Source organism: Lichenostomus cassidix, chromosome 7 (assembly GCF_008360975.1).
Source record: "Lichenostomus cassidix isolate B80296 chromosome 7, HeHo_3.0, whole genome shotgun sequence".
NCBI lineage: Eukaryota > Metazoa > Chordata > Aves > Passeriformes > Meliphagidae > Lichenostomus > Lichenostomus cassidix.
Window position 1 is genome coordinate 508,771 of NC_139488.1, and position 26,278 is coordinate 535,048.

Here is a 26,278-nt window from a genome sequence, read left to right on the forward strand (position 1 = left end):
GAGTCATGGGAATTTGAGACTGGACTTCTGTGCCTCATGGTGAAGACTAGGTTAAACCTACACTCTCCTGGTCAGTCTGCTCAGATGCACTGAGAGGGAAACACATGGTCTGTCAACACACTTAAGGTTTAATTATTGGTCACACTTCTCCTTCCTCCTGTGTCCTTTCACAGCTTCTTGAGAAGGATCAATCCTTTAAGCAGAAAGCTTAAAAGCTGAAGTGCTTCAGCTTATGTAAATCTGTGCAGACCCACCTGTGTTGCTATGGTGACCCTTGCAGCCCTTCTGTAGATGTTTATGTCTAACTAATGAGACGAAGAGCCTGTGGTATGGCCCAGGCTGACTAGCCCCTCTGTCCCTGCACAGGTGAAGTTTACCAGCGCAGTGAAGCTGTCTGAAGGAGGGGGGCCGGGAGGAGGCCTGGACAACGGGCGCGATGAAGAGGAGAATTTCTTCAAGCGTCTTGGTAAATGGCGCACCTGCCGAAGACACCCATCCAAGCTTCATCACACAGAAGAAAAAGATGGTTAGAAATCAGGGTTCTCGTCTCCTTTTTTCTTTCTTTTTATCATTTTTAAAATATATTTCTTTCTGTATTTTACCCCTTTCGCTTTTTTCCTGCTTTCTCCATAGTTTTTGTATCCATTGTAGCCTTCTCCAATTTTTTAGTCTTTCTAACTGTTTTCTTTCCCTTCCTTCTTTCTTTTATTTTGATTTAGAAAAAAGCTCTGGTAAAGTAATTTTTTTTTTCTAAAGAAATCTGACTATCCAAATAAATTATGCAATACAACGTTTGGGCTTTTTAAATCAATTTAAATTTGGTCAATACACTTGAAAAATTAATGCTTGCTTCAAAGCACTTATTCAGTTCAAAATTAGGTGTGTAAATCTTCTGTTGCGTAATACAACAATGGGTGTTCCATCAGATTTTTGTTTTGTTTTGTTTTGTTTTCAATCTGTAACTATTTGACAGTTTTAGCAAAGATCAGCACAGAAATGGAAAACCCTGCACAAACCTTGTTATAATTATCTCTTTTCTTCTGTGTTTGCATGCCTAGTGTCTGCATATCATTCATTAGGGATGCTGTCCCTTTTTTTTAGCACACAGCATAATAATAACACTCCTTTTCCACAAAATTACATGTAATCACAATGTATTTTCAAAATTAGCAATGTTTGAAAAGTACCTTTATGAATAATACAAGGTCATGATACATTCTGTTTTAAAATATCATGCAGTCGTTCACATGCTCACGTCCTCAGCTCAGAGAACGTCCTTCTTGTCAGGGAGACAATCTTGTATCTTGAAGTTCTGTTACTTTTTTTCAAGACAACCCCACTGGATTCCCAAAAACACACAGAAAGGAGTAAATTTTCTTTTCCACCATGATTTCTGTACCTTTACAGTATGTTACATTTTCTGGCATTATGTTTGTTTTTTTCCTGACATTACACTTTGACACTGCATTGTGTGTATTTTACCATCATCTGTCCCAGACTTGCAGTGTAATGCATGTAAGGCATTGTTCAGGCAAGTGATACTAGCAAAGTATGAGCATATCTCATCACTGTAAACTGGTCATTATCTGCCAGAATGGTGGTGCTTTTCAGTTAGCTCCTAGGTGAAAAGTATTGTTCCTTTGGGAGGATGCATCAGTTCAGCACCTTGTAGTTTGGTAGCATTCCCCGGCAATAGAAGGAATTGGTTTCTTCATCCACTGCTTTGTCCTGAAGTAGGTGTGAAATACTTCCACCATATTTCCTCTCCGCTCTTACTGGTTAAAAACAGCTGAGGGGCAGTGAGATCTTTACAGGTTGCCACAGCTGTCTCTGCAGTGCTCCTGTGAGATGTCCTTCATATTTTTTTGTATGAAATAATTCTTTTTCATCTTGCTAATACAAGACTATTAAAAGTTTGTAAGGCAAAGTGTGACAGTTAAGGAAGTCGTATCACTGTATCTACAAGGATCTCTGGTATGCAATGAAAGCCATCTACCATTAGTAAAAATATTAGAGTAGTTGTACATGCCCTGTGTATGTCTGTGCTTGCACGTACACAGTGATAACAATGTGAGGTCCTTTCGTGTGGGACAGTATATAACCCAGTACAACAGCAACTTTACACAGAGACTTCGAATTTCCAGTGCTTCTGTATCTTCCATACAGATCATCAGGTTTTCTGTGCTTAATGAGAAGAGAATAAAAGTCTGTTGATGGTGGATGGGTGTACTGTTAAATCCCTCAAGGTCTGATCCTAAAGCATTAAATTGGAACCTCTCTCTGCCTTCTCATTCTTGTCATTCATGGTGCTATGCCGTTACTTCGCTCATACTTTTTCCATGTGGTGTTTCCTCTTGTGTTTTTGGGTTTTTTAACAGTAGATCAAATTTAAGAGAAAATGGAGAGAGGAGAAATACATTACATTAAAAATAATAAAATGTAGAATAATTTGTCACATCATTTATGAACTGTAACCTTCATTGTGATATATCATCTAGACCACTGGAAATTCTGCGTTGTATATGTATGTAAGCATACATATGTGTGTGTATCTGAATGTGTGCATATGTATGCATATATACACACATAAATATATACACATTAATGTGTAAAAATTTTTTTTCTTATCTTTTTACCTGTACTAAGAGGAAAGCATATATACATTTACACAGTCACAGTATATTTACATGAGAACCATAATGATCCTTTGGGCACTTACTGAAGACATTGTGAGTGACCACAGCAGTTGTCAGGGTGTTCAAGGCACAGCAGCTCAAGCTTGCTCTGAGGGATGAGCTTACAGTCACAGAGTGAGGAACGGTGGGACAGGAGGTTGTGTGTCCTCTTGCATTAGGAAATGGTCTCTGCTCTTTGGGTGACATCTTCTGCAGGGCTGAGTCATATGAATTAGGCCTGTGAGGTCTGCCCTGCTCACAGCAATAGGCTGCTCCAGGATGGGCATAGCAAGGGACAGTCACCAGCTGCCTCTGAAGGATTGTCTTGTAAAGTTTCAACAAAATCCAAGGTGTACCACTGAGCTCAAATGGACAAAGGCTCTGCTAGATCTTTATAGTGGGGATTAGGGACATGCCTTAGACAAGTTTCTGTTCTTTATTTCATGCAGGCACAGCCTTAACAGGGCCCTGAATAGGAAACATTTGTTTGTACCTCAGATGAGTTAGTGTTACAACAGTCACAGCCAGAAGGCCCAGATAAGACATAAAGGCTGTAAGGAAAGAGGAGTTGGAAGTATGTTTGTGACTGCTCATATATGTAAGTGTTCTACCTGTTCTTTCTGCTTTCTTTGTTTGTTCCATTTCAATGGAATATTTTCCCAGCCTAGGAACATTTTGTTTTCTGGGAAACTATGTACAGCTTCACTGGAGAGAAAAAAATCCACAGAATTCATAAAGAAGTCTACTGAAATATGATATATCTTCAAGACAAAAGTGAAGAACTACATTGTCATTTTCTGTTGTGACTTTTTTCTGGTACTTAAATGGTTTCCAAGTAATTCTAGGGAGTGCACTCTCAAAAAAATGTTGAGTTTCAGCCATTCTTCTTTCCTGAAGAAGTCAAAAACTTCTTCAGGAAAGAAGAATGGCTGAAAAGTCCTATGCAGTTGATGTTTTTACTCTTGTCTTTCAAATAATCCATGTTTAAACCCAGTCTTGAATTCCCCACTCAGTGTTCTCTTCTTCAGTGCTTTATCCTTCAGTACTCTGTAAATTTTTGTACTTTCACATGTAAACAGGGAGTGTATTATGGATAAAGACAAAAACCCCAGAAGCTGACTATTGTTTTTTTGACCAGACACTTTGGCCTTGAAACTGCTTTCCTGATTTCTAATCTGTGTCTTTCTAGCATTCTCTCGTCTCTGGCTACCAACTGCATAATGATCTTTTGCATTAGAAGTGTTTATTGGGATTAGTTGATTTATCATGTGAACTCTATACATGCAGTTTAAAATTGTACATGAAGTGGGATACCAGCTTCATTTTTCAAAGGAATTCTTATTAAAAATCTTGCCATCCCAAAGAGTGCAAGACACTTCAAGGGAGAGAAGCTGGAATGATGATGATACCTACAAGCTGAGTCCAGTCTCACTTTCCTCTTTACTCTTCTGGGAATTGCAGATGTATGCATGAGAAAAGGACAGTGCTTGATTTTCACATAAACTACACATTCACTACTGTTATTTCTCTCCTAATAGATGATATATTACTAAATTGATCCAAGAGGAATAAGGGTTATGCATGCTCTACTTTAAGGTAAACTTTAAGGCAATAGAGGAGTAAGGTAGGAGATCATTTAGGAAAAACAGACAGTAAGCAAGATGATCTGTGTTAAAGAGGTGGGGAGGAAGGACGACATCCTGGTTCACCTGTGTTGGAGGAGGTCCTGGGCTTCCACACTGAGTATGGTGGAATTGTTCTGGGCAGACATCAGTATGACCAATACCAGAATCTGACTTGCTGTATGTCTGTTTCATGGAAGTCATGAATATTGTAAAAATGCTCCTGTTATCTTCAAGATAACACAAGGAGAGAAAGGGATTTTGACTAAGACCATACTGATCAAGATTTTTGTTCCACATTTTTTATTTGTGAGGGACTGTGTTCCCTTCTCCCTACCCCTCCCTGCATCCCCTCTGTACTCTCTACCTCTTTAGGTTGCCATAGCTTTGATGATCACTTGACCTCCAACCAAGAAGGAGGAAAATCCAAGAATGTTGTGAACCTGGGAGCAATCCGCCAAGGCATGAAGCGCTTTCAGTTTCTGCTGAACTGCTGTGAACCAGGCACTATCCCCGATGCCTCCATTTTGGCAGCAGCTCTAGATCTTGTAAGTCATTATTGGTCTGTTATTACCTGCTGAGTGAGAGCATGTGCATTCATGGCGGTTCACTGTCATTCACTAATGCTCTTCGTGCCCCACAGAAAGAAGATAAAGAATCCCAGCAGTGCCAGCTGGGGGTGCAGGTATTAGCTGGAGCCTTAGCATCTGTGAGTGGATGAGTTTGCAGACAAAATGGAGCCTTTTATATTACATGGCTCCCCTTAACTAGATTATTGTCAGTGCAAAGCTTGTATTCTTGACTGCATACTTTGCTCACAGACACTGTTTCTAATCCTAGTGTCAATCTACAGAATAAAGATTGGAGATTGGATAACTACGTGGAGAGGCACAGGAATTCCACTCTTGAGTTCTGTCAGAATTATAAGTATATTAGGAAATACCGAACTATTAGTCACAAGAGCCTGTCAGTGGAAAAAAAATTAACGTCTGAGTGTGCATGCTTTTAAATGGAGATATTGCTGATTTGCTAATCCAAATCACAGAAGTGACACAATTCAATCCCTTCTTCCTGATGTTCTGTATCTCCTTCCTTCTTATCCTTGCAGCTGTTGTGTTTTTTAACACAACCCTCCCATTTCTAAAGCAGTGGCCTTCAGCCTGTGATTCATGAGCCAGTGGGGCCTCTGTGAAGTGCTTATGTGACAAGCAAGGACTGTGACAAATACAGCTGTGGAAAACAGCCAATTATTAGCAATTTATCTGCATGCTGCTTTTCTACTTCCTTCCATAAGTGTTTGGATGTCTGCAAGCTGAAAAAAGATTAAAAGCCACTGCTCACAGAGCCTCCACATGCTCTCTATCTCTTTTCTTCCTACTCCCCACCTCTCATCTGTGTGACTGTTGTGCCATTTGTGCTTGTATTCAGGTTTTTTTCTCACTACTGGAGATGCCAGGCTCATGGACTCTCCCTTCCTGCTAGCACTGTGCCCTGACCTGTGCTACATTGCCTGCTCCATGGCTGTAGAGATGTTATGCTCTGTGCACCACTCCTTTGTACCTTCTTCTTAACCTTGCATCCTCAATCTGCAGGTTCAAGCACGTCTGCATTATTGTTGGTCCCGATCTGCTGTTGCTGTCGGTTCCCATCTAGTTCTGCCCTTTGGGCTGGTCCTCATCCATCTTCTAACAGGCATGTGCTTCATTCACTAGTTCCCACCCTTCCTGTCAGAGATTGTTGTTCCTCTGGCTGGAAGGTGTGGAAGCAGGGGCTGATGGAATAGCCTATCTCATGCTCGCATAGTCAGAATTGGTTCTTACCAGTCAGGGTTGCCGAGAACTCAGAAGGTGGCTTGAGGGGATAGTCACACCTGCTGAGTGTGCTGCACCCACCTTCAGTCTTCAAGGCTTCCAGGCTGTCATTCCATTGCAAATTCTAAACTCACAGTCAGTAAGGTGTAAGGTGCATGGGCAGAAAGGAGGTAATTCCGAGCAAGTTTGTCACCAAGATCCTTCTGGAGAGCCTACTCTGTGTGCCAGTAAATCAGATGATGAAACAGGCGGGTGGCAATTATGTCCCTGTTGTAAACAAATATCTTACTTAATTTTTAAAATTTCCCAGATGCTTAAGTTACAGACCAGCCTACTCTGTGCACATGCATGAAGTCAGCTGCAAACTACCAGTCAGAGTGAACTATTTGAAGATACCTGACTTCCAGATCTGACTTTTACAAACTAAAATGTAACTCTCTCCATTCCACTGAATGATGCAGAAGATATTGGTATGAGAATTCCTAAAAGGTCTGCAGCTAAAGATGAAGGAAGCCTTGCTCTAATTATAAGCTTGGTAGACTCCAAGCACCTGTTCAGCTGCATTTTGTCTACAAAGTATTGGAGATATATAGACGTTAGGAAGTCACATGCAGTGTGGATTTTAAAAGATGACAGCCTGTCATCTCACTGTATTAGTTAATAGCAGTGTCACATTATATGTCAGTAGAGAACACCCAAAAGAAAATATTCTGGTTTTCTTAACTTTTGTTTTCAGGCTTTTGAAGTAGTGGTTTGAAGCAGGTCTGATGCAAATGAAAAGCTTCTTAAGTCATTTTATCCAAGCTTGTTGTCAAGGCAACCTTTAAAAAATGAAAGGCAAACAGCTCTAGTTTCAGTTCTTCCATAAACTTTTTGAGTATACTTTTTCATGCAGATTTCTAAATTCTGTTTTTACCCACTTTGAAATCTTTGATCAGCCTGGATGTTTGTACCAGTTTGCTACAGTGATTTAAAGAAATTAGAACAGTGAAACAAGTGCTGCATCTTTATGGAGCTAATAACTTTTTTGTATATTAAATTGAGTGTTGCCTTAGGTTTAGCAGCTATGTAGTTAACATATTTTCCTAGAAGCATCATCCATCCTTGACTAAATTTTGTAAAACTACAATCAATGTATGGCTGTGCACACATTCAGTGGTAATTGATACATTGCAGACAGTTTCATCTTAATGTCCCCAGCTTATATCCAGACTTTGCAATAATAAAATTGGTTTGCTTTCCCTTTTTAAGTAACTGAGCTGAAAGGCAAAAATGGGATATTTCAGTCTGTCCTTAAGTTCCTGTTAAGGGTTCCAATAAACTGCTGTCTAGGATTGTATGTTTGATGTTACCTAAAGTATCCTAACTAGACTAGCATAAATTACTCAAGTGGGGGGATAGCAGCTTTCCTTTGACCAATTTAGCAGTGTGTGATACCTCTCACCATTACATTTCTCTAGTAAGAAGTGTGAGCTCATTTGTTCTAACATGTAAATCTTTTATCCCTGTTGAAATGCAATGCCGTTTTCTGGCAGGGTTGTGTTTGAGAGGACCTACTAAGAATTGGGACAGCAGAAGCAAAGTCTAAACTGCCTGAATACTTGCCAGTATCCTGGCTCCATGTCACCCTGGGTCTTAGGCAGACTCTATTGTTCCCATGTCCCTGTTTCCAGGACAGAAATATTTCTCTGTAGGCGTGATTATTGTTTGGAAGGAAATCAGAGATTACTACAAACAGGTTCCCAGAGTAAAAGACTGGGAACAGAAACATAGATCTGTGTCATGGATTGTACTTGACCATTTTCAGATATAATCAGAGAGATTTGAACTAATTGAAACAGGCAGTTCTCCAAGACACTAGTTAATAACTTACTCACAACCTGTCTTCATATGCCTTCTAAGATACCTTTCATATCAGACTTTTGGTTAGACAAGGCAGAACTATCCAGTCAGCATCTTTTGACAGTACTCAAATTTACTTTGGATTCTAATAAAAATAAGTTGTTGGTATTTTTTGCCTTTCTTTTCTGTATTGAAGAGACCAGTGGAAATTAATTTTTGCTCACAGTGCCATGTGGACTTCCAAAAAATGACTCAAGAAAATTACCACTGGTTGGTTAGTGTTACAAAATTCATTGTTCTTGAAAACAAAACTAGACCTAAATTCTATGCAGTCATAAAACTCTGCAGAATCAGGTTTACATGAACAGTAATGTGATGCTGTGAAATTCCAAATCCATTCAGTATTTGGTTCCTCCCACCTATGTCATTTGCTGTTTAGAACAAATCAGGTTATCTGTTGAAAAAATTCAATAGGATGACTTGAACTGTTAACAAACTGGTGAATTCATGTCAATTTTTACAGTACAAAAACAATTTACACAGTACAAGAACAAAGGGCAAAGTTCTAATGTTAAAAGTGGACTTGAGAACAGTTGCATAGGCATGGACAAGCTTGTGAGAGTATTGCTGCTGTGTCAGGTTTTGACAGTGATCATGGTAACTTGTGTTCTTTTCAGCTATACATCACCTGCCTGATTCATTTCTCTCCATTTGTGATGTGTTTCTCTGTTGTGTGAATCCATCCCTGTCCATTCTGTCACATCTTCATCTTTCTCTTGCTGCTGCTGCTGCTTCAGGTTTCTCAGAGCCTAAGGTAAGCAATCACAGGGAGGTTGTGTCCTATGATATTCAGAAAGTTCTTCAGGTATTTTCAGTGATTTTTAATTAATTCAGTGATCTTTAATTGATCCTGCTCCTGCCCTCTGCCCCCTATCCGACATATCTTCCTTTAATTGTGGGAGTTGAGTGCTTTTGTAATGTTTACAACACGTGTCTTTACAGAATTCCAGTATGCTAAGAAATTGTGACTTTACTACTGGTGAACTAAATCAGTAGTAGACTAAGGCTGGGACTATCTCTTCATGTATGTCTCCATGGTTAAGGTTTTACTGTCTGAGAATAAAATAATAAAATCCTCACCTATTCTGTGTTCCATATTGCATTTGATCAACGAGTAATTTGTAATGTTTATTCCAGGTGCTAGATATTAATTTTGTTTCTGGTTGTTAGTGAGTGTTTGCCTTCAGATTTCTGCCTTCCTCATGAGAACATTGGGGCAGCTTTAGTGTTCCTATTCAAGAGAATTGCTAAAAGATCACTTTTTTTTCCCAACATTTGTATAAAATGTGAGGGAAAAGCTGAAAATGGATGTTGTGTCAATAATTTCTTAAATCAAACTTTAGGAGCATTGGTTCAAAATTTCTTGCTTTCAGTTTTTGATTAAAACACTGTTGGAGACACTATTTAATAGAGTTAAGCAGACCATCTTACAGGGCCTCAGGGCCTGTCTATTATGTATAAACCCATCCTTATAAGTAGATGCTGATCTCTTTAAATTATTTCATTAAAGCTGTCAGCATCTAAATGTGCATAACACATGTTTGTGCTCTGTGAAATCCCTGTTACTGAGCCTTTTAGAGCTGGCTGGTAAACTGTGGGCATTGTTGTATTCTTAGTTTTACAGCCTGCAGGCCACAGGAGGTTTTGATTGTGAAAACTGCAGGATGAGACGGGAAAATTAAATGGAAATAAGGAGAACCACTTGCTTTTTAGTCACTTTCCATGTCTGTAAGGATGTTATTTTGGCAGCTGTAGACTGCTGGGAAAAAAGCTCCTCCTGAGGCTAAGCTACCCTTTGGGAAACAAAATTACTGTGTCCATTTTTTGAACATTTTAGGAAGTTTCAGAAGCATTCTTTATTGGTCTGACATGGATCCTACTGAGTGATGTAATACAAGCTAAGATACACTCAATACAATTTCTCCCATTAAAGAAAAGTGGTCTTCCAAGCCAGGGACAGAAGAATTTTCCTCTGGAAAGTAGTCAATCCTTTCAAAATTCAGCTGCCTGATGTTGTTTCAGTACTAAACTGTTGGTGCTTGCTAAGATCATTGAAGCTCGGCCAGTGAAATTTTGTTTACTTACGCCAGTCATGTATTTCCATCTCCACAGCTGTCTATTATACGTGCAAAGTAGTGTTTTTCCTAGTTTTAACAAGTCTCCATTAATGTTTTCACCCCCAAGATTCACAAGCAGAACCTAAAGTGGCAAATACTAGGACTTGTGTGGCCATGCTGTCATTTGCTCCTGCAAATATTTGCAGCCTTAGTAGCAAAGGTGAAAAAAACCCTTGTCTTATTGCTGCAGTAATAGTGCTAGATGCACACTTTTGCTTTTGCAGTTAGATGGTTTCTGAAGGAGAACGTTACAGGGGGGTACTTGTTTTTAAGTTTGTAATGTGTTCCTATCTCTAGTTTGTAATGTGTTCCTTAGTCCTCTAACATTTGGACTAAGCAAGACTGTTCAGTGTTTATGAGCTTGGTTTTAGTAGCTCAAGAGGTGAGACTTATGCAGAGAGACTCTGGTGTCAGCTTTTTATGGGGAGATTACTCACCGTGTGACTCCTTGTCAAGCTCTCAAAGCTGTTTTTTAAAGCACAGAATCCTCTAATGTTCAGGGAGTTTTTCCAATGGTTTTTTTGTGTTTAAGGTGATGTTTTGCAAACATTTCAGGAAGCTCCCGTAGTGGCGCGAGCAGCCCTGTTCCTTGAGTGTGCACGCTTCGTTCACCGCTGTAATCGTGGCAACTGGCCCGAGTGGATGAAGGGCCACCACGTGAACATTACTAAGAAAGGCCTGTCCCGTGGTCGTTCTCCTATTGTGGGCAACAAAAGGAACCAGAAGCTTCAGTGGAATGCAGCTAAGCTCTTCTACCAGTGGGGAGATGTAAGTGTTAGTTTTTCTTCTACCCATATTAAAAAATACGGCAAAATGTAAAGGTAATTGGATCCTATACAGTATTTCCTTTGTGTAACATGGGGACTCAAGAGCCTCCATTCCACCTTGCACTTTACAGCCTGCCAGGATCACCTCTTCTCCTAAGGGAAGTGACTCTGTTAGGACATGTTCTCTACAAGGATCTGTATGGTCCATTCTCCATTTTCCAGCACTTGTCATATGTGAATGGCTAAGGAAGTGTGAAAATGGGGTGTGTGATACCACATTCTATTTTTCCAGCTTCCAAATATTTTTAGCCCAGGGCTCCTTGAACTAGGTGTGGTGCTGTATATTTAGTAATGGGTTTCTCTTTGCCACACTTACTGTATTTCTCTTTGCACCCATACGGACTGTTAGCCCTTATTCTTTAGCAAGGAGTTCTACAGGGCTACTACAGGTAATCTGAAGAACTGTCTGTTTTTGTTTGGAGCTTGAATCCTTCAAGTTTTATTTGATTATGATCTCTTACCACACAGGAATGAGGCAATTGCCTTATGTGGCCCTGTCAATGCCATTTGCAATTTTCTTGTAAACCCTCCAGGATATAACTGCTGGAGCTCTGACACTAATACAGGTCATTTCATGCAACTCAAAATAGTGAGAGAAGTTCCTTTGACCTTTGGTTGTAGATGGTTATAGATGGTTATAGATGTCTATCAGGAATTGAGCTTTGTGCTTCTGATTCCAGTCCTTCCCCCTCCCCACCTCCTCACTGTTATAAATTGGGTCTCAAAAACCAATCAGAGACGTAAATCCAATTAAAGAATTTATTGATTAAAGCAAGCGGATATCAGTCAAGACAGTGCTAGGGCGGGCTAGGCTAGTCTCCTGCTGAGCCTAGGTCACCGCGCCCAATGGTTACAAACGACTATCTTTTATACCCCTTGGCATCCCCCTCCCTTCTCATCCCCTCATGGGTCTTGATTGGCGTCCCCTCAGGAGTCTTGATTGGCCGTTGAGTTGTCTAGGCTGGCGTGCTCTGTGTTGTGTGGTTGTAGTTCTCACCGTGGGGGTTGCATGGGCTCCTTGTGGGGGGGGGGGGGGAGCTGCGCTACTGCCGGGCTGCCTTGCGGGGGCTGCATCAAGGCTAGCCTGCCTTGCGATTACTCCGGGGGGCGGTGTGCAAAACCATTTTGCAAGCATAAGCATAATAGCTTGCTTTTAAAACAGGAACTATTTCTGTAAAAGCAGAACTTAGCAGAAGTAAAGAATTAAAACTTATTATAGCAAAAGTAAAGAATTAAAGCTTATTATTTTTTTTTTTTCTAAATAATTCGTGAACTATACTGCTTTGTAATTTATCACAATCCCCCCTCTCTTATGTTCATTTAGTTCACGAACTTGTTTTAGGACAGTGGTGCAAAGAACTGAGCGTTGCTCACACTTGTCTCAGGGTGAATCAAGTGATTCAACTTCTATACCGATGAATCATCATTATTGCCAAGGGCTGGGCCCTCATTATCACTATTAACTGAGATGGTTTCTTATTGTGTCTGGATGAGTAACAAGTGTGCTGCTTCTAGGTGGCTTTTAATAACTGCAATTAAACGATTGAAAATACAAGGGCCGACCGTTAGAGCTAAAAGGGGCACAATAAAGGGCCCAGCGATAGCAGATAATAATATGGTTAGCCAAGGGGAAAAGTTGAACCATTTCTCATACCATGGCTGCATAGCTTTTTCCCGGGTTGGATGCTGGACACATATAAAAGATTTCCGCACTATACCTATAGTCCTTAATAAAGGAACTCAAGTGCATTTTAAAACTGGATGCTTGTGGCCCTGTTACTTTTTTGCTTTCGACCACCGTGAGTGTGTCCATGTTAATTATAGACCATTTAAAGGGCTGGTGTGGGTGTGTCTGAATCAAAGTGCTGCAGGATACCGAGCAAGTAAAAGAGGCTATTATTAAGGCTGCATATGATATTGGTAAGGTTCTAGTGGGGGACCTCATTGTCTTTGATGTTTTAAATAAAGCCAGATTGTTCCCCAATTTGGGTGGCAAACACCCCGGCTCACTCCGTTCTGTGAAAAGGGAGCTCAGAGTCATGATCCCATGTTTTGTTCCCACTCTCAATTCCCCTCTGCGTCGCCTGTCGACCAGGTTGCCTCTGGCCCCAGGGATATCCTTCTTCACGGCAGCAAGGGAATTTTTCAGGGAATTCATAGGTTTCCACCCGCTGTTTCCAGCGGATCTTATAACTGTTCTAGTTTTTATGTTTAACTGCTTTTCCCGCGGGAGGTAGGTATACAAGTTTGACTCTGCATTCACTCCCGTTAAGTTCAGCCACCAAGGGCTTGGGTTCATTGGAGTGGTAACAGTACAACTCGGGGTGAATGCCTTGGGCAAAGATCTCCCACCATTTTTTAGACCCCTTTTCCAATCTGCCCAGGTTAACTACCAATTGTAACATTTGCATTGTTTCAGCTCTTTCAGCTTTATAGCAAGGGAGGCAAATCCCCGATGGGGGTGTCCCGCACCTGCAATGGGTCCACCACTTTTCCTTGCATACCTTGCAAACAAAGCACACAAAAGGATAACAATTGCAACCAGCATTATAACATTTAACCACATAGTCTTGTGCATATCGACCAAAATTATATCCTGATCCATAACTGTGAGTAGATTTCTTTAAACAAATGTTAACAGGGTTCATGTGGGTTATAGGAAATTTATTGTCTCTTGAGTCTTAGCTTTAAGTCCTCAGGCTGCTGTGACGGAATGATCTGCCACGTCGGATCTCGGGTGAGCTTCTTCACACGGCTGGCGTGAGTTCACCCTTTCTCAGCAGTTCGTATGGCAGACTCTGTAGTGAGTAAAACTAGAAAAAGTCTTTACAACATGGGGTTAGAGATAAATATTTTGTATCAATTTTTGTAAATTGTAGTTTAAACTCTTAGTACTTTTAGTTCTTTTCTCTTAAACAATTTAATAAATTAATTATATTTGTCAAATCTTTTTCTTTAATTTACTTGTTGCTATCAAGTCAAGTTATTTACATATAGTATTCATTGTGCAATTTTAGATGGGATAAATTATTTTAACAATTTCTTTAAAGCTTATCTAAAAATTAATCAAAATTCAGTTAAAATTAAATCACAAACTAATTAAAACCAATTAAATTTAAACTGAAACAAATTTTAACCGGATACAATATAAATCTATTACAATTCAATAATCAAATTGGTGACTCTCTCTCTCTCGGTTGCTGCCCGCCACTCTCTGAAAAAAAAACAAACCACCAGCTTTTGCCAGAGGAGAGCGGCTGCAGCTGCACTCTGGGAGCAGGGAGTTCACTGACAGCCGCTCGCATGGGGGGGTTTGGGGGAGAGACGTTTGCTCTCTCTCTCTCAGCACTTCTGTGTGGCTTGCACTACAAGTTAACATACACACAAAAAACCCAATTTGACACACACACAAACTAAGTTAGCTTTCCCTGGCACTCACACATAACTATTTAGCTGACACACACACAACTTTATTTTCTTTGCTTAGGGGTTTCATTTTAATTTGGTCTTGTTTTTAATATATCTTTTGACGTTTCTATTTTTCTTTAAGTGCTTCTTTATCATGTTTTCTTTTTAGACAATTTCACTTTTAATATTCTTTCTCCTTACAATAATAGCATGCAATTCCTTAGCCTGACTTCCTTTGCAATATTCCTTTTGTGGGTCCATCTCGTCTTTTTGATTCTCCTTGCTTATGAACTTTCTGTGCTTTATCTAACTCTTCGTCTAGTCCATTTTTCAACTTTCTCAGTCCCTTTCTATCACTTCCGATGTCTTTTCTTTTGTCTCATGATTAAACTCTAACCAAACCAATTGAAACTAATAAAAAATCTGGTAAAACAACTAAAACTAACCAAATACAATTAAACCAGAACTTGAGCAACTCAGCTCAAAAAAAAAAGAAAAAAAGAAAAAAATCAATTATTATTACTTAAAATTAAACCAGATCAAATCTAAATCAAATAACTATATATAGTCAATTTAAATTGAACTATAATTAATAAAATTAGTTAAGAGAAAACACACACATTTTAACATAACAGCAAACTCACTCTCTCACACAAAAAGAAAAATAGCTAAACACTCCCAGCTCTCTCCCAACGCTCCCCCACATATCTACCTCGCTAGTGCCCTTGAGCTCCCAGCTCAAGCTCCAGGGATGTTAAACAACCCTCTGTTCTCACTTTAAGTTTTCTTTTTCTTTTTTTTTTTTTCCTTTTTTCTTTAAGCGGATATAAGAAAATCCTTGTCTTAGGCTTTATCCACATATTCTGTCCTCTAGGCACTGCCTCCTTTATTCCCTGAATGATGATAGCTCTCAGGTCCTGCATGTTAACCTGATCTTGTGGGTTCTGGTTTTCCCAAATACGCATGCCTGCTGCCCGGATCATGTGTCTCTCTTCCATTGTGAAAAGTATTCCTAAGATTGATTGCGGCTCATCCCAGGTGTAGAGACTATGACCCAGGAACTGATCCACTCTTTCTGCTACCCCAAGGGGGTCTTCCAAGAGATGTCCCATTTCCTTTTTAAATTCACGGACATCCATAGAGTTTAAGGGAACTTCCACATACCCTATACCCGGTGCCTGGCCGCCCCCCGCCTGGTTTACCATTCCCATAGCTACTTCCCTTAAGGGATATAAATTGCGAGCCTTGCTCCGGGTAATGGGACCCCATGGGATGTTAACCTCATGCTCAAACAAGGGACTTTCCTGCTCCTCAGGGGATAGTGGCTCGGCTGCATGCTCGGCCGCACCTCCCCCCTCGTGGTCTGGTGGAACTTCTCCCTCCCCCTCCCGGCCTGGTGGAGCTGTAGGAGGTGGTGGTGCATATGGTGGGGGTGCATCAACAGATTTCTTTCGTTTATTTTTCTTTTGAAGCACAAACACCCTCGCCCCCCTTGTGTAGGGAAGCCAGAGAGCCGCATAGTCGCTCTCTTCCTGATTAAATGGTTTTTTTACTGTTAACCCAAAGGTTTAAAGCTTGGCATACGAATTCCTCATCGGATCCAAAGATGGGCCAATACAGGGAGTCAGTTCTAATTTGTTTCCCTCCCTAAACTGCCATACCGTAGTTAATCATTTTACTTTTGCTCTTCCCCTGAATCCGAGGGTCGTCAGCCCAATACTTGAGCTGCAGTCCTAGCGGACTGTCAGGGGGAATCCCTGGGAGTCTTGCACCGCTCCCTCTCATGGGACCAGAGGCCTTGCTCTTCCCCTGTCCCATCTTCCGGAGTGCCCTCACACACACACACTCGTGTCCTCCTGGTCGTGACCTGGGCCCTCGCGGGAAACAGGAACTGCACTACTGGGGAGTCCGCATTCACGTCGTCCCTGAATGGACGTCTCACACGCTGCACTCCGGGAAAACCACCCCGACCACCTAAGACCCATGTGTGTCTCTGTATCTCAACCGATACTCACACCCCGTCGTCCCAGCGTCTTGTGGTCTTCGTGCACGAAATTTCAGGGGCTTTTAACCCTTGTCTGATACCAGGAATTTAGGTTCGTCAGGTAGGGGCACCAGTGAAGTGCCCCCTCCAGGCCATCAAATCACGACAGGGCGCCTCCCTTTGGGGGACTCCAGGGGAAGACCCCTATCCGAGTCACGGCACCAAATTGTTATAAATTGGGTCTCAAAAACCAATCAGAGACGTAAATCCAATTAAAGAATTTATTGATTAAAGCAAGCGGATATCAGTCAAGACAGTGCTAGGGCGGGCTAGGCTAGTCTCCTGCTGAGCCTAGGTCACCGCGCCCAATGGTTACAAACGACTATCTTTTATACCCCTTGGCATCCCCCTCCCTTCTCATCCCCTCATGGGTCTTGATTGGCGTCCCCTCGGGAGTCTTGATTGGCCGTTGAGTTGTCTAGGCTGGCGTGCTCTGTGTTGTGTGGTTGTAGTTCTCACCGTGGGGGTTGCATGGGCTCCTTGTGGGGGGGGGGGGGGAGCTGCGCTACTGCCGGGCTGCCTTGCGGGGGCTGCATCAAGGCTAGCCTGCCTTGCGATTACTCCGGGGGGCGGTGTGCAAAACCATTTTGCAAGCATAAGCATAATAGCTTGCTTTTAAAACAGGAACTATTTCTGTAAAAGCAGAACTTAGCAGAAGTAAAGAATTAAAACTTATTATAGCAAAAGTAAAGAATTAAAGCTTATTTTTTTTTTTTCTAAATAATTTGTGAACTATACCTCTTTGTAATTTATCACACTCGCCACCCTCCTCCTCCCCCTCCCCCCCTCCCCCTCCCTCCCCTCCCAAACCCAAACCCAAAAACAAAAACAAAAGCACCAAAAACCCCATAAAATCCAATGCTCACAGGAATTCAAAAATCATATATTCTGCCTTGCTGACCTGTATTCCTGTAGGTTAAATCAACTTGTGCTTCTCAGTGGAGCACATTGTAGTGAACCTCATACTAAGATGACCGTATCAATACATTCCCACCACAGAATAGCCTGAAGGGAGAACCCAGCTTGGGTCTGAGCACCTAAGCTTGGCATGGCTCCTCCTTCCATTTCTAAAGGTAACTCAGAAAATGCTACCTTGTCATCTGACTCTCTGTTAACAGTACTCTCTCTCAGACAATGGAGATTGTATTAATAGTATCACAAATTCGAAAGTTCCTTGAAAAAGTACATAGTGTGAATGTATTTGATTCTATATTCCATGAGGTCACTGCCTTAGCCTGACTGCTTTGAGAACTCCTTACAAGTGGAGAGTGTAAGGCTACATAGTCCTTGTACTTCTGCGTATTTTGCAGACAGCCAGGACTATCCATCTCTATTTATGGACTCTGTGCTTTTAGACATTCCTTTTGCTCAGATTGTAACAAAAATGAGAACAAGCATGTGAGTAACTATTAGAAGCCAGTTAGATTTCCCCTCAGCTATAATTTTTACAAACTGATATACCTGACCTGGAAAAAGTCCAGGAAGGTTTTCTTTTCAAAATGTCAAAAGTGCTACTGTGTGATGCAAGGTCACAAGAAAGGAGCCAGGGAAATCAGATGATAGGCTACATAGCACGATTCTCTCCCCCTTAACTTTAATGGCATCATAAGACCTATCTGGATGCATTCTCCATGCTAAGAGTAGTGTGTGTTTGCTGCTGCTTAGGAGCATTCCAGAATGCAAAAGCCTCACATATACTTAACTGTAAGGCAGGATATGATTTGGAGAGTGAGAGTGGAATTTTTTTCCCTTTTCCTGCAAGGTGTCCTGCTACTCATTATCATTTCTGATTCTTCTCACTGAAGGCCAGAAGAATTTGTTTACCCACAGCATCACTGGCACCCCACAAAAGACTCAAGCTTCAGTACTGGCCTGCATCTAGTACTAGTCCTTTATGTGGAATGCTGAGCAAGGCTGGTCCTCTGGCACTGCTCTTCCTTCCAGAAATTCTTTCAGATGAAGCTGGCTGCAAGCATGAGCAGCAGCCACCAGTCAAGACTGGAGGGCAAACTCTGCAAGCTCTGCACCTCAGGTAGCTCCTTTGCTGGCTTTGAGCAGATTCCAACCAGATGGTCTGAACTATGAGGAGAACCAGCTTCCTGTGGCTGAAGTACAGGAACCTGCTGTAGAAGACACTGCTGTTTCTCACTTAAATCTTGGTCAATGAGAAAAGAAGAGAATCTCTTGAACAAAAGGAAAAAATACTCAGAAAAGTCTCTGAACACTCTGAGGCCTTTTTCTGTTTTTTTTTTTTTCTTGCGGTAATTAAAGCTGGAAATCTATGTTTGTCTGTCATTGCTCACTAATTGTGATATACAGTGCTATTGTCAAAGTTTAGTCACACCAAGATTGAAGGTAAATCATTTTTTCTACCCAAACTCCTTTAATTTGACCTCGCTAATAGCCATCAGAGAATCATGGTGGTGAACGCTTTCCACAGGAAGTGAGACTTGGACTGCCCATAGCAGTGATAAGCCTATTGAGCCAAGCAACCTTATTTGTTCTGCTGTCTTTTGGAATAATATAATGTTAAATCTATTCTGGTCAGGTTAGTTTGTCACTTCCTTTGACTGCTTCTGTTGAGAAGCATTTTGGTTTTGCTCCTCTGTTTGCTACAAAACCAAAAATATTCATGCAGATAAACCATGTCAGGAATTCAGTGTTCATTAGATGGGAAGCTGTCAAATTATGTCTTATTGCTTTAACATTAGGGTGGACTACACAGCATAAATAATATGTGATAAATTAGTGTTCTATGGAGAAGCATGCAGAACATTTCTTCCTATAAATGCCTGAAATATGAAAAGGGAAAAATTGTGAGACGTGCAGTTTCTTTAGCAATGTGCAGGTTCAGAGAAAGCTGAGATTGACAACCATTTTGTATCAGTGTGTGAGCCACAACAGTATCACCCTATTCTCTTTATGTAGCACAGTCTACCCTTTTCCCCATTGCTGGGTTTCACAGGAAGTGCTTAATAGCAAGAGCAGCTACAATAAGTAACCATTTCTGTATTTCTGTGTCACTTCAGCCACAACAGGAAAATTATATAGTGCTGGCATGGCCTTCAGTTCTGACTTGTGCAATATTCAGAAAACCTTCTTATCTTTGCCTAAAAATATCCCAAACCCAAAAAGGCCAAATGGCCAGTGCTGATGAAAACTCTGTAATTTAACACATCTCTTCCCTCACAAAGTGATGATATCACAGGATAAAGTTTTACATACTTGTCTGTGTTCTCTTCATGTACTTGCATCAAAGAAAATCAAGACTGTTCTTAAGAGCTCTCAAGTGTCTTAGCAGGAAAGCAATCTCCTTGCTAACACACCCTTACCTGTAGCTTTGCTGGCCATGAGGGCTGTTTACATGCTGATAGTGATGATGGCAAACAGCCAAAATGAACAATCAATGCCTTTCCAGAAAATTTAGGATGGAAATCTGCCTGTCTGTACTCTCTCCATGGATCCCCTGTACACCGTTACCCATGCACCTTCCCAACTTCTATAAGCATATTGTCAGCTCATTTTTGGAAAGTGCATCAGGGAGTTTATCCTTTTAAAATGGAAGCAGGCTTTCCCATGGGCATTCTACTGTTTTGTGTAGGAAATAGGGACTGTTACTGGGTTTCTGCCTCACAGCATAGTTTCTTAAGCAGAAGACCTACATTCTCAGTGGAAAGACTTAGCAAAAATCTGGAATACATATATCAAGGGAAGAAGGAAAAATGAAAGAAATTAATACAAAATAATGACCTAATCTCCTTCTGCCTCTCATGTGCCAGTTTTGGGGTTTTATTGTTTAACTAAATCTGTTGAAATTTTTCATCCTGAAATTTGACACTGTTTGCAAATTTTTGTTGAATAAAAGGGTAAATTAATTGGGGTTTTGATAGCAATTAGTCTTATGTCATCCCTTTCTCCTCTTTAGACAATAAAAGTAAAGCCAAGGCATCTTGTTCTGGCTGGACCATCTCTGCAGCCTGCATGGGGCAGAGCTCTTGACCACCAGTGTATTGGGCTGAAATTCTCACCTCCTTGTGCTTTTCTTTCTCCATATGCAGGCAATTGGTGTCCGCCTCAATGAGCTGTGCCACGCTGAGAGTGAGAGCCCTGCCAACCTACTGGGCCTCATTTATGATGAGGAGACCAAGAGACGCCTGAGAAAGGAGGATGAGGAAGAAGACTTTTTAGATGACAGTAAGGAGACTCCCTTTACTACAAGAATCCCTGCTTGTAAGAGCCTCTGCTTTAGGAGCACTTAATATTTTTTCTCTTTTCATCTTCTTGCCACCCAGCTGTATTTCCCAGTCCCTCACGTTCACCCCAGCTTCCTCCCCTGTTCTTTTTGTGCCCGGATGTAAAACATGACAGATGGGTAGCAGCACTGAAAGACTTGGATGGAAAAGGGAAGGGGAAACCAGGCAGTGATCTGCAATTCCTGTACACAGAAACTGCAGTTGTAACCAGGGTAATAATTTATTTCTTGAGCCTTTCTGTCAGCAAAGTGTCAAAAGTGGTTCAGACTCCATTCCTCACAGTTACTTCTGCCAAAATTTTTGTGTAAGATAAGCTGCTTTTCTGTTTCTGAGCATTGAAGAGTCATATCCTCACTGGACATGAATTGGCGCAGCTCTGCTAAAGGCTTTTAAATCTTGACTTCAGTTTAGTACCTGATTTTCAGGCAGAGATTAAAAAAAAAGTAATTAAAAATCTGTATAACAACAAGATGATGAAACTACACACATTTGTGCCTGTGTGTACGTAAGGGTGGGAGAGGTGTGACAAATCCCTGATTCTGAAAGTCTATATAGGCATGCAAGTTGTAGCAAACCCTGTGAACCAGAAGAGGTTGACAAAACACATCCTGTTGTAGGTATAGGGGAAGGTGGTAACAAACATTATGTGCTCTTCAGACACCATTTGTGCATATGTGTGTGCTGTAATGTACTGTTGCTTGTCTATGTGTACTGTTGTTCCCCTTTGGATGTATTGTACCAGCAGTGTTTATCTTCTGCTTTCTCTTCCTGTGGTTCTGGATTTGTTCATATCATTGCATAAAGGCCAACTTTGGAGTAGAGAGAAGCAGGTGGGAAGAGTGAAATGGCATTTATGAGAAAAGAGCTCAAGAGAAGGTCTTGGCCCTAAGCTAGACCTTCCCATGTGCCACAGTGTGGCAGATACAGGAACATGGGTGGCTGTTCTGGATATTTGATCTTCCCTTTAGGAGATATAGCCAAAGCAGGAGGAGGTTGCATACAAAAGTTTCCTTTTCCTGCACCACAAATGACCAACTGCATTCCCATGACTGAGGGACAGAATAGGCTTCCTTCTCCCTGTTCAGCCATTCGAAGGGACATGGAGCTGCTTTAAAAGGTTGCCCTGAGACAAGCAGACAAGGATCAGGTTCTGAAAGCCATTTAAAGGCTCAGGTGCTCTTCTGTAAGCCAATGTCTGAAAATAGCTGATCTACATCCTTGCCATAGGCAGGGGTTTTTCAAAAGCTGCCCTATATGCCATAGGAAGTAGACTGAGAAGCATAAAATACACGGTAGGATATTTCATTACACTGTATGTCTCATTTGCATTTGATAGTTCAGATTTTTTTAGTCCTTACAAAGTCCACAATTCACTACTGGTGATGTATACAGGGGATTTGGCAAGCATCACAGAATTAATCTGGTTTTATCTGATCCCTGCAGTGTCTTTTCACTTGTTTGGTTTAGTTTTTTCTTTGCAAAATCAATTAGATCATACATGGGAAAAGCAAATACAAACACTAATCTCTCTGAAGTGTATGTAGAGGGTAATATCAGGAATAACTAAAAACATAGGTTAGTTGTCACAATTAGCTTTTTAATTTACTTTTTTTGCTGTCCACTATCCTCAATAGTGCTTTTCAAATCGATCAAGCACCAAAGAATCCTGCATACTTTCTTAGTTTTGAATTGTGTCAGATGGGTTACAAAGGATATGGCTTTTAAAGCTGATTATTTAGACTCAGCTGAGACAAAACGTCAAGCATTTTGATAATCCCTCTACCAATAATCCCTCTTCCCTTTCCCTCTTAGTTTTAGGTTAAGAATTTGAAGGTAAAATTTGATTAAGTAGTTTCATTTTTTTCCCCCTTGATTATCTCTAAGTAACACATGGGTTTCTTGCACAATTATAGAAGCCTGACTTCAAAGGAGGCTCTCTTTCCTAGTTGTCAGGGTAGCAATTAATAATAATAGGAAAAGTATCTCCTTAACATCTAGTTGTAACTCTGTGTATTTTGAGAAAATTTTCTGTCTTTGAAAGTGTTTTTTTTCTACAACTGCAAAAGATTTGACTGAATGCAAAACTGAAAAGGGGAAGAAGGTGTCTACTTCTTAACCTGTGTTAGCCTTAAATTAGGTGTATACGAAATGTCTTAACCTCGTGTTAGTTTAGTAGGTACTTCAGCGTAATATTCTGTAATATATACTGTAGTCAACTATAGTGCTACTTTAATGTAATGCATTATAATATAATTTAATATAATAATGTAATGTAATATGATATAATAAATATAAATGTTAATATTCTTGTATGTGCTGGGAAATTGTTTGGTACTTGATGGACTGTGTTTCTTTTAGTGTAGGAAAAGTAGCGCAGAAGTGTGGGGTTTCCTGTTTTTCAGTGCAGCTTGCACCGTGCACTGTATGTAAAAATGCCCATCACCTCGTGGTTCCAGATCTTATATTAACTCCTTGGTCATGACAGAAACATTCTTTCCTAGGCACTGTGAATCCTACCAAATGTTGTTGTCCTTTTGCACTAAAAATGGCAGCCTGTCAGCTTCTCCTGGAGATAACCACATTCCTTCGAGAGACCTTTCCCTACATGCCCAGGCCACGGACTGAACCTCTTGTGGTAAGTGGACTACACACACTGGAGAGGTCTATGCCCACAGAATCACTGGGTTCTGGGCTCTGACAAGAGGTAGGGTGGGGTAAAAACTCCAGTGGATCTCTGCAGGGAGAAAGGAGACACTGAGTGGTGAATAGAAGATGGTCAGGGCACATGAAATGGGTTAAGGAGGTAAGGCCATGGAAGCACAACATGTGCTGGAAGTTCAAGAAGGTTTCCAAACAGAGAAGAGGGATTGAGAAGCCAAGGATGGGGTACCTGGGAAGTGTGGGAGGTGGACTATGGGAGGTGGCAAGCTCACATGCTCACTAGCTGATTAGCAGGGCCAGTTTTCAGGGATCTGAACAGGGCACATAGGGGAAGAAACAGAATGGTTTACAGAGAATTTGCTGGAGCTTTAAAGCTGCAGATTTTTGGTTTGGGCTAGACCAACAGAATTGAGGGGAGAGTGGGAAGAAAGAAAAGAAAAGGGAACAAAGAAGCAAGGAAAGAAATAAACCTTTTTGTGACTGAGAGAGGCACAAGCAAATCCTGGCATTAACAGTAAGCTAAATGAGTGACTAGGTGACAACTAAGGCTATGAATAGCAGAACACATGAAACCTGATTTCAAGTGATTCATTCTTGTGTGAATTTTCTTACGTCTAATAAGAAAACATTGGTTTAGCATTACCTTTAGCCTTTTGTTTCAAAAAATACACATGCACACAGTCATCTTTTGACAAATTGAAGGTGACCATCAGCTTCAGAGGTGGTTACCACGGAATGAGAAGAGAATTGCATGGCAGGCATGGTTTCAACTTTTAAGCCAAATTTCTTCAAGAAATCAGGATAAAAATCATAAAGAAAAAATGAGACATTAAATTTCCATGAAGGATTCAGCCCTGCTATCCTGTTTTTTGTTAATGACAGATCAAATTTTGGTGATGGCAATTATGCGTGACAGGCTGATTTAGATGGGCATTATTGTAATTAGGTTCTGAAAAGTATTCCAAAGGCTGTAGATGACCTATGATAAAGTGGCTCAGCCCTGAGGAATACAAGAAGGAAAATTTTTAAAAGTAATCAATTCAGCAAAAGTCCTCCTTAAACATATTGTTGATATTTTTACAACATAATAAATGACTCAATCAAAACGCAGGATAATACCATGTCTTAGAATTCATGTCATTAAGTAGTCAGGCATGGAACTAAGAATATGTTGAATAATGAAGGTCAACAGAAATTAGTGCTTTTCTGTGAGATAATCAACTGGTTAATCACTTTTCATACTTGTATATGGGAGACAAGGAGGAGGAATTATTCTGTGACATATAGGTGACGTTATGCAAGAGTCTGTAAGAGAAAATGGCCATAGAGTGCTGCTTCTACCTTTGTACAGAGGGGAAAAAAAGGGAGGCAACACCTCTCCAGATTAAAATATTAAGTCCCTGTATTTTTGGAGTGATGCTTCATTTCCAAAATTACCAAATCAGGTACATAATGTTATGATCCACAAAGCTGGCATTTCAGTAGAGCAAATCTCACTTCCATTGGTGTTTGTAGGCATATCTGTTCCACAGATAGGAGCACAGCCTTGGCAGCCTTGAAGAACTGAAGCAATCCCATTTGTAACTGAACTAGTTTTGGTGAACCAGTTTAACTACCTGCAGACCATGCAGACTTGCCAGGCTGACGGCAGAGTGAGGTAGACAGTCCTGATTTAAATTTCAGCAAAAGCCTTTTACTGAGCATGGAGCAGATACAAACTCACTTTGCACATGGCTGGAGACATTCCTAACCAGGGTGTATTCTTGTGTCACCCACTCTGAGTGACCCTGCCTTGGCAGGGGCATCAGACTAGATGATCTTCAGAGGTCCCTTGCAATCATAGTAATTCTGTGATTTATGTTTCCCCCTCCTGAGTCTGCAGCCACAGTGTTAATGTTGGGGAGTGTTAACCAGCAATGTCTGTTAGCACCTGGTAACTCTTCCATCCTGGCAGGTGGCTCAGCCTGCTGCAAGACCAAAGAGCAGTTGGCTTATATGTGATAAAAATAACCCCCATCTGAAGCAGTTCTTCCTGAAGCTTCTCTGGTCACAGTGGGAGCTCATACTGCTGGCACATCTATGTGGTCTACATTCTGCTACAGGACCTGGAGAGCTGCAGGCTGCGTCTGGACCCTGAGATGGACCGACACAGGTATGAGAGAAAGATCAGCTTTGCTGGGGTTCTGGATGAAAACGAAGATTCAAAGGATTCCCTACACAGCAGCAGCCACACCCTCAAATCTGAGGCTGGCTTCGAGGAGAAAAAAGGTTTGTCAGAACAATAACGCTTTTGTATTCTCAGGGCTTGTGAAGTGGCGCTTGATTTTGTGTTTTCATTTGCACAGACTGTGTTAAAAAGCAGGCAGCCATGGAGTCACATGGCTTTAAATAATTTCTGAGATGCTTTTGGCCTTCAGGGTTCAGTATAATGAATGTGAGAAGCAAAGATCTTAAATTTTATAAAACAGAGCTGTGACTGAAATTTATTCAGAGCTTTGCAATGATTACTAAAAAAGAGCAAGCCTTGTTTGAAATTGTCTCTTTGTGGGATGCTGAGAGAAGCATCACTATTTGATTCACTGTAAAAATAAAGATCAAAAGTGGTTTTATTTGGGGTTTTTTTTTTTGTTTTTTTCTGATTACAGTTTTTCATTTTGGGGAAATCACAGATAGAAGGGAAGACTGGTATTTTTCTGTGGAAAATCTGAACCAATTTGGAAGTCATGGCATCTCAAAAAATTAGTGTGATTGATCTCTTGAATTCTTTGCTATCACATGAAAAATACACTGTGTGGCTTTTGATGGCTAGCAGATTGATGTTATCAACATACTGTATACTGTAAAAGCAAACTTCAAGCTCACTGTGTTTGCTGAGAATAGCAGATTGTTTCCATTTTTGAGCCATCTCATGCAAAACTCACATTCTATCTGATGGTACAAGTGTTGCAATACAATGTA

The 26,278-nt window shown here is 40.9% G+C and overlaps 1 protein-coding gene across 17 annotated transcripts in view; it reads left to right on the forward strand.

The window, feature by feature from the left end:
• UNC80 (unc-80 subunit of NALCN channel complex) overlaps positions 1–26,278 on the forward strand; it is a 137,564-nt gene that overhangs the window by 41,896 nt on the left and 69,390 nt on the right. For 11 of the 17 annotated variants that reach the window (XR_014853326.1, XM_085065681.1, XM_085065674.1 and 8 more), the window contains 6 exons: positions 367–526; positions 4,673–4,845; positions 10,683–10,895; positions 20,465–20,636; positions 23,161–23,294; positions 25,423–25,588. Coding sequence is in view for 16 of the 17 variants with exons in the window: in XM_085065681.1 (XP_084921807.1) it covers positions 367–526; positions 4,673–4,845; positions 10,683–10,895; positions 20,465–20,636; positions 23,161–23,294; positions 25,423–25,588 (1,018 nt within the window). In the remaining variant the exon portion in view is untranslated. The remainder of the gene's footprint in view (positions 1–366; positions 527–4,672; positions 4,846–10,682; positions 10,896–20,464; positions 20,637–23,160; positions 23,295–25,422; positions 25,589–26,278) is intronic. The other 6 variants (XM_085065677.1, XM_085065683.1, XM_085065680.1 and 3 more) reach the window with 3 other exon arrangements.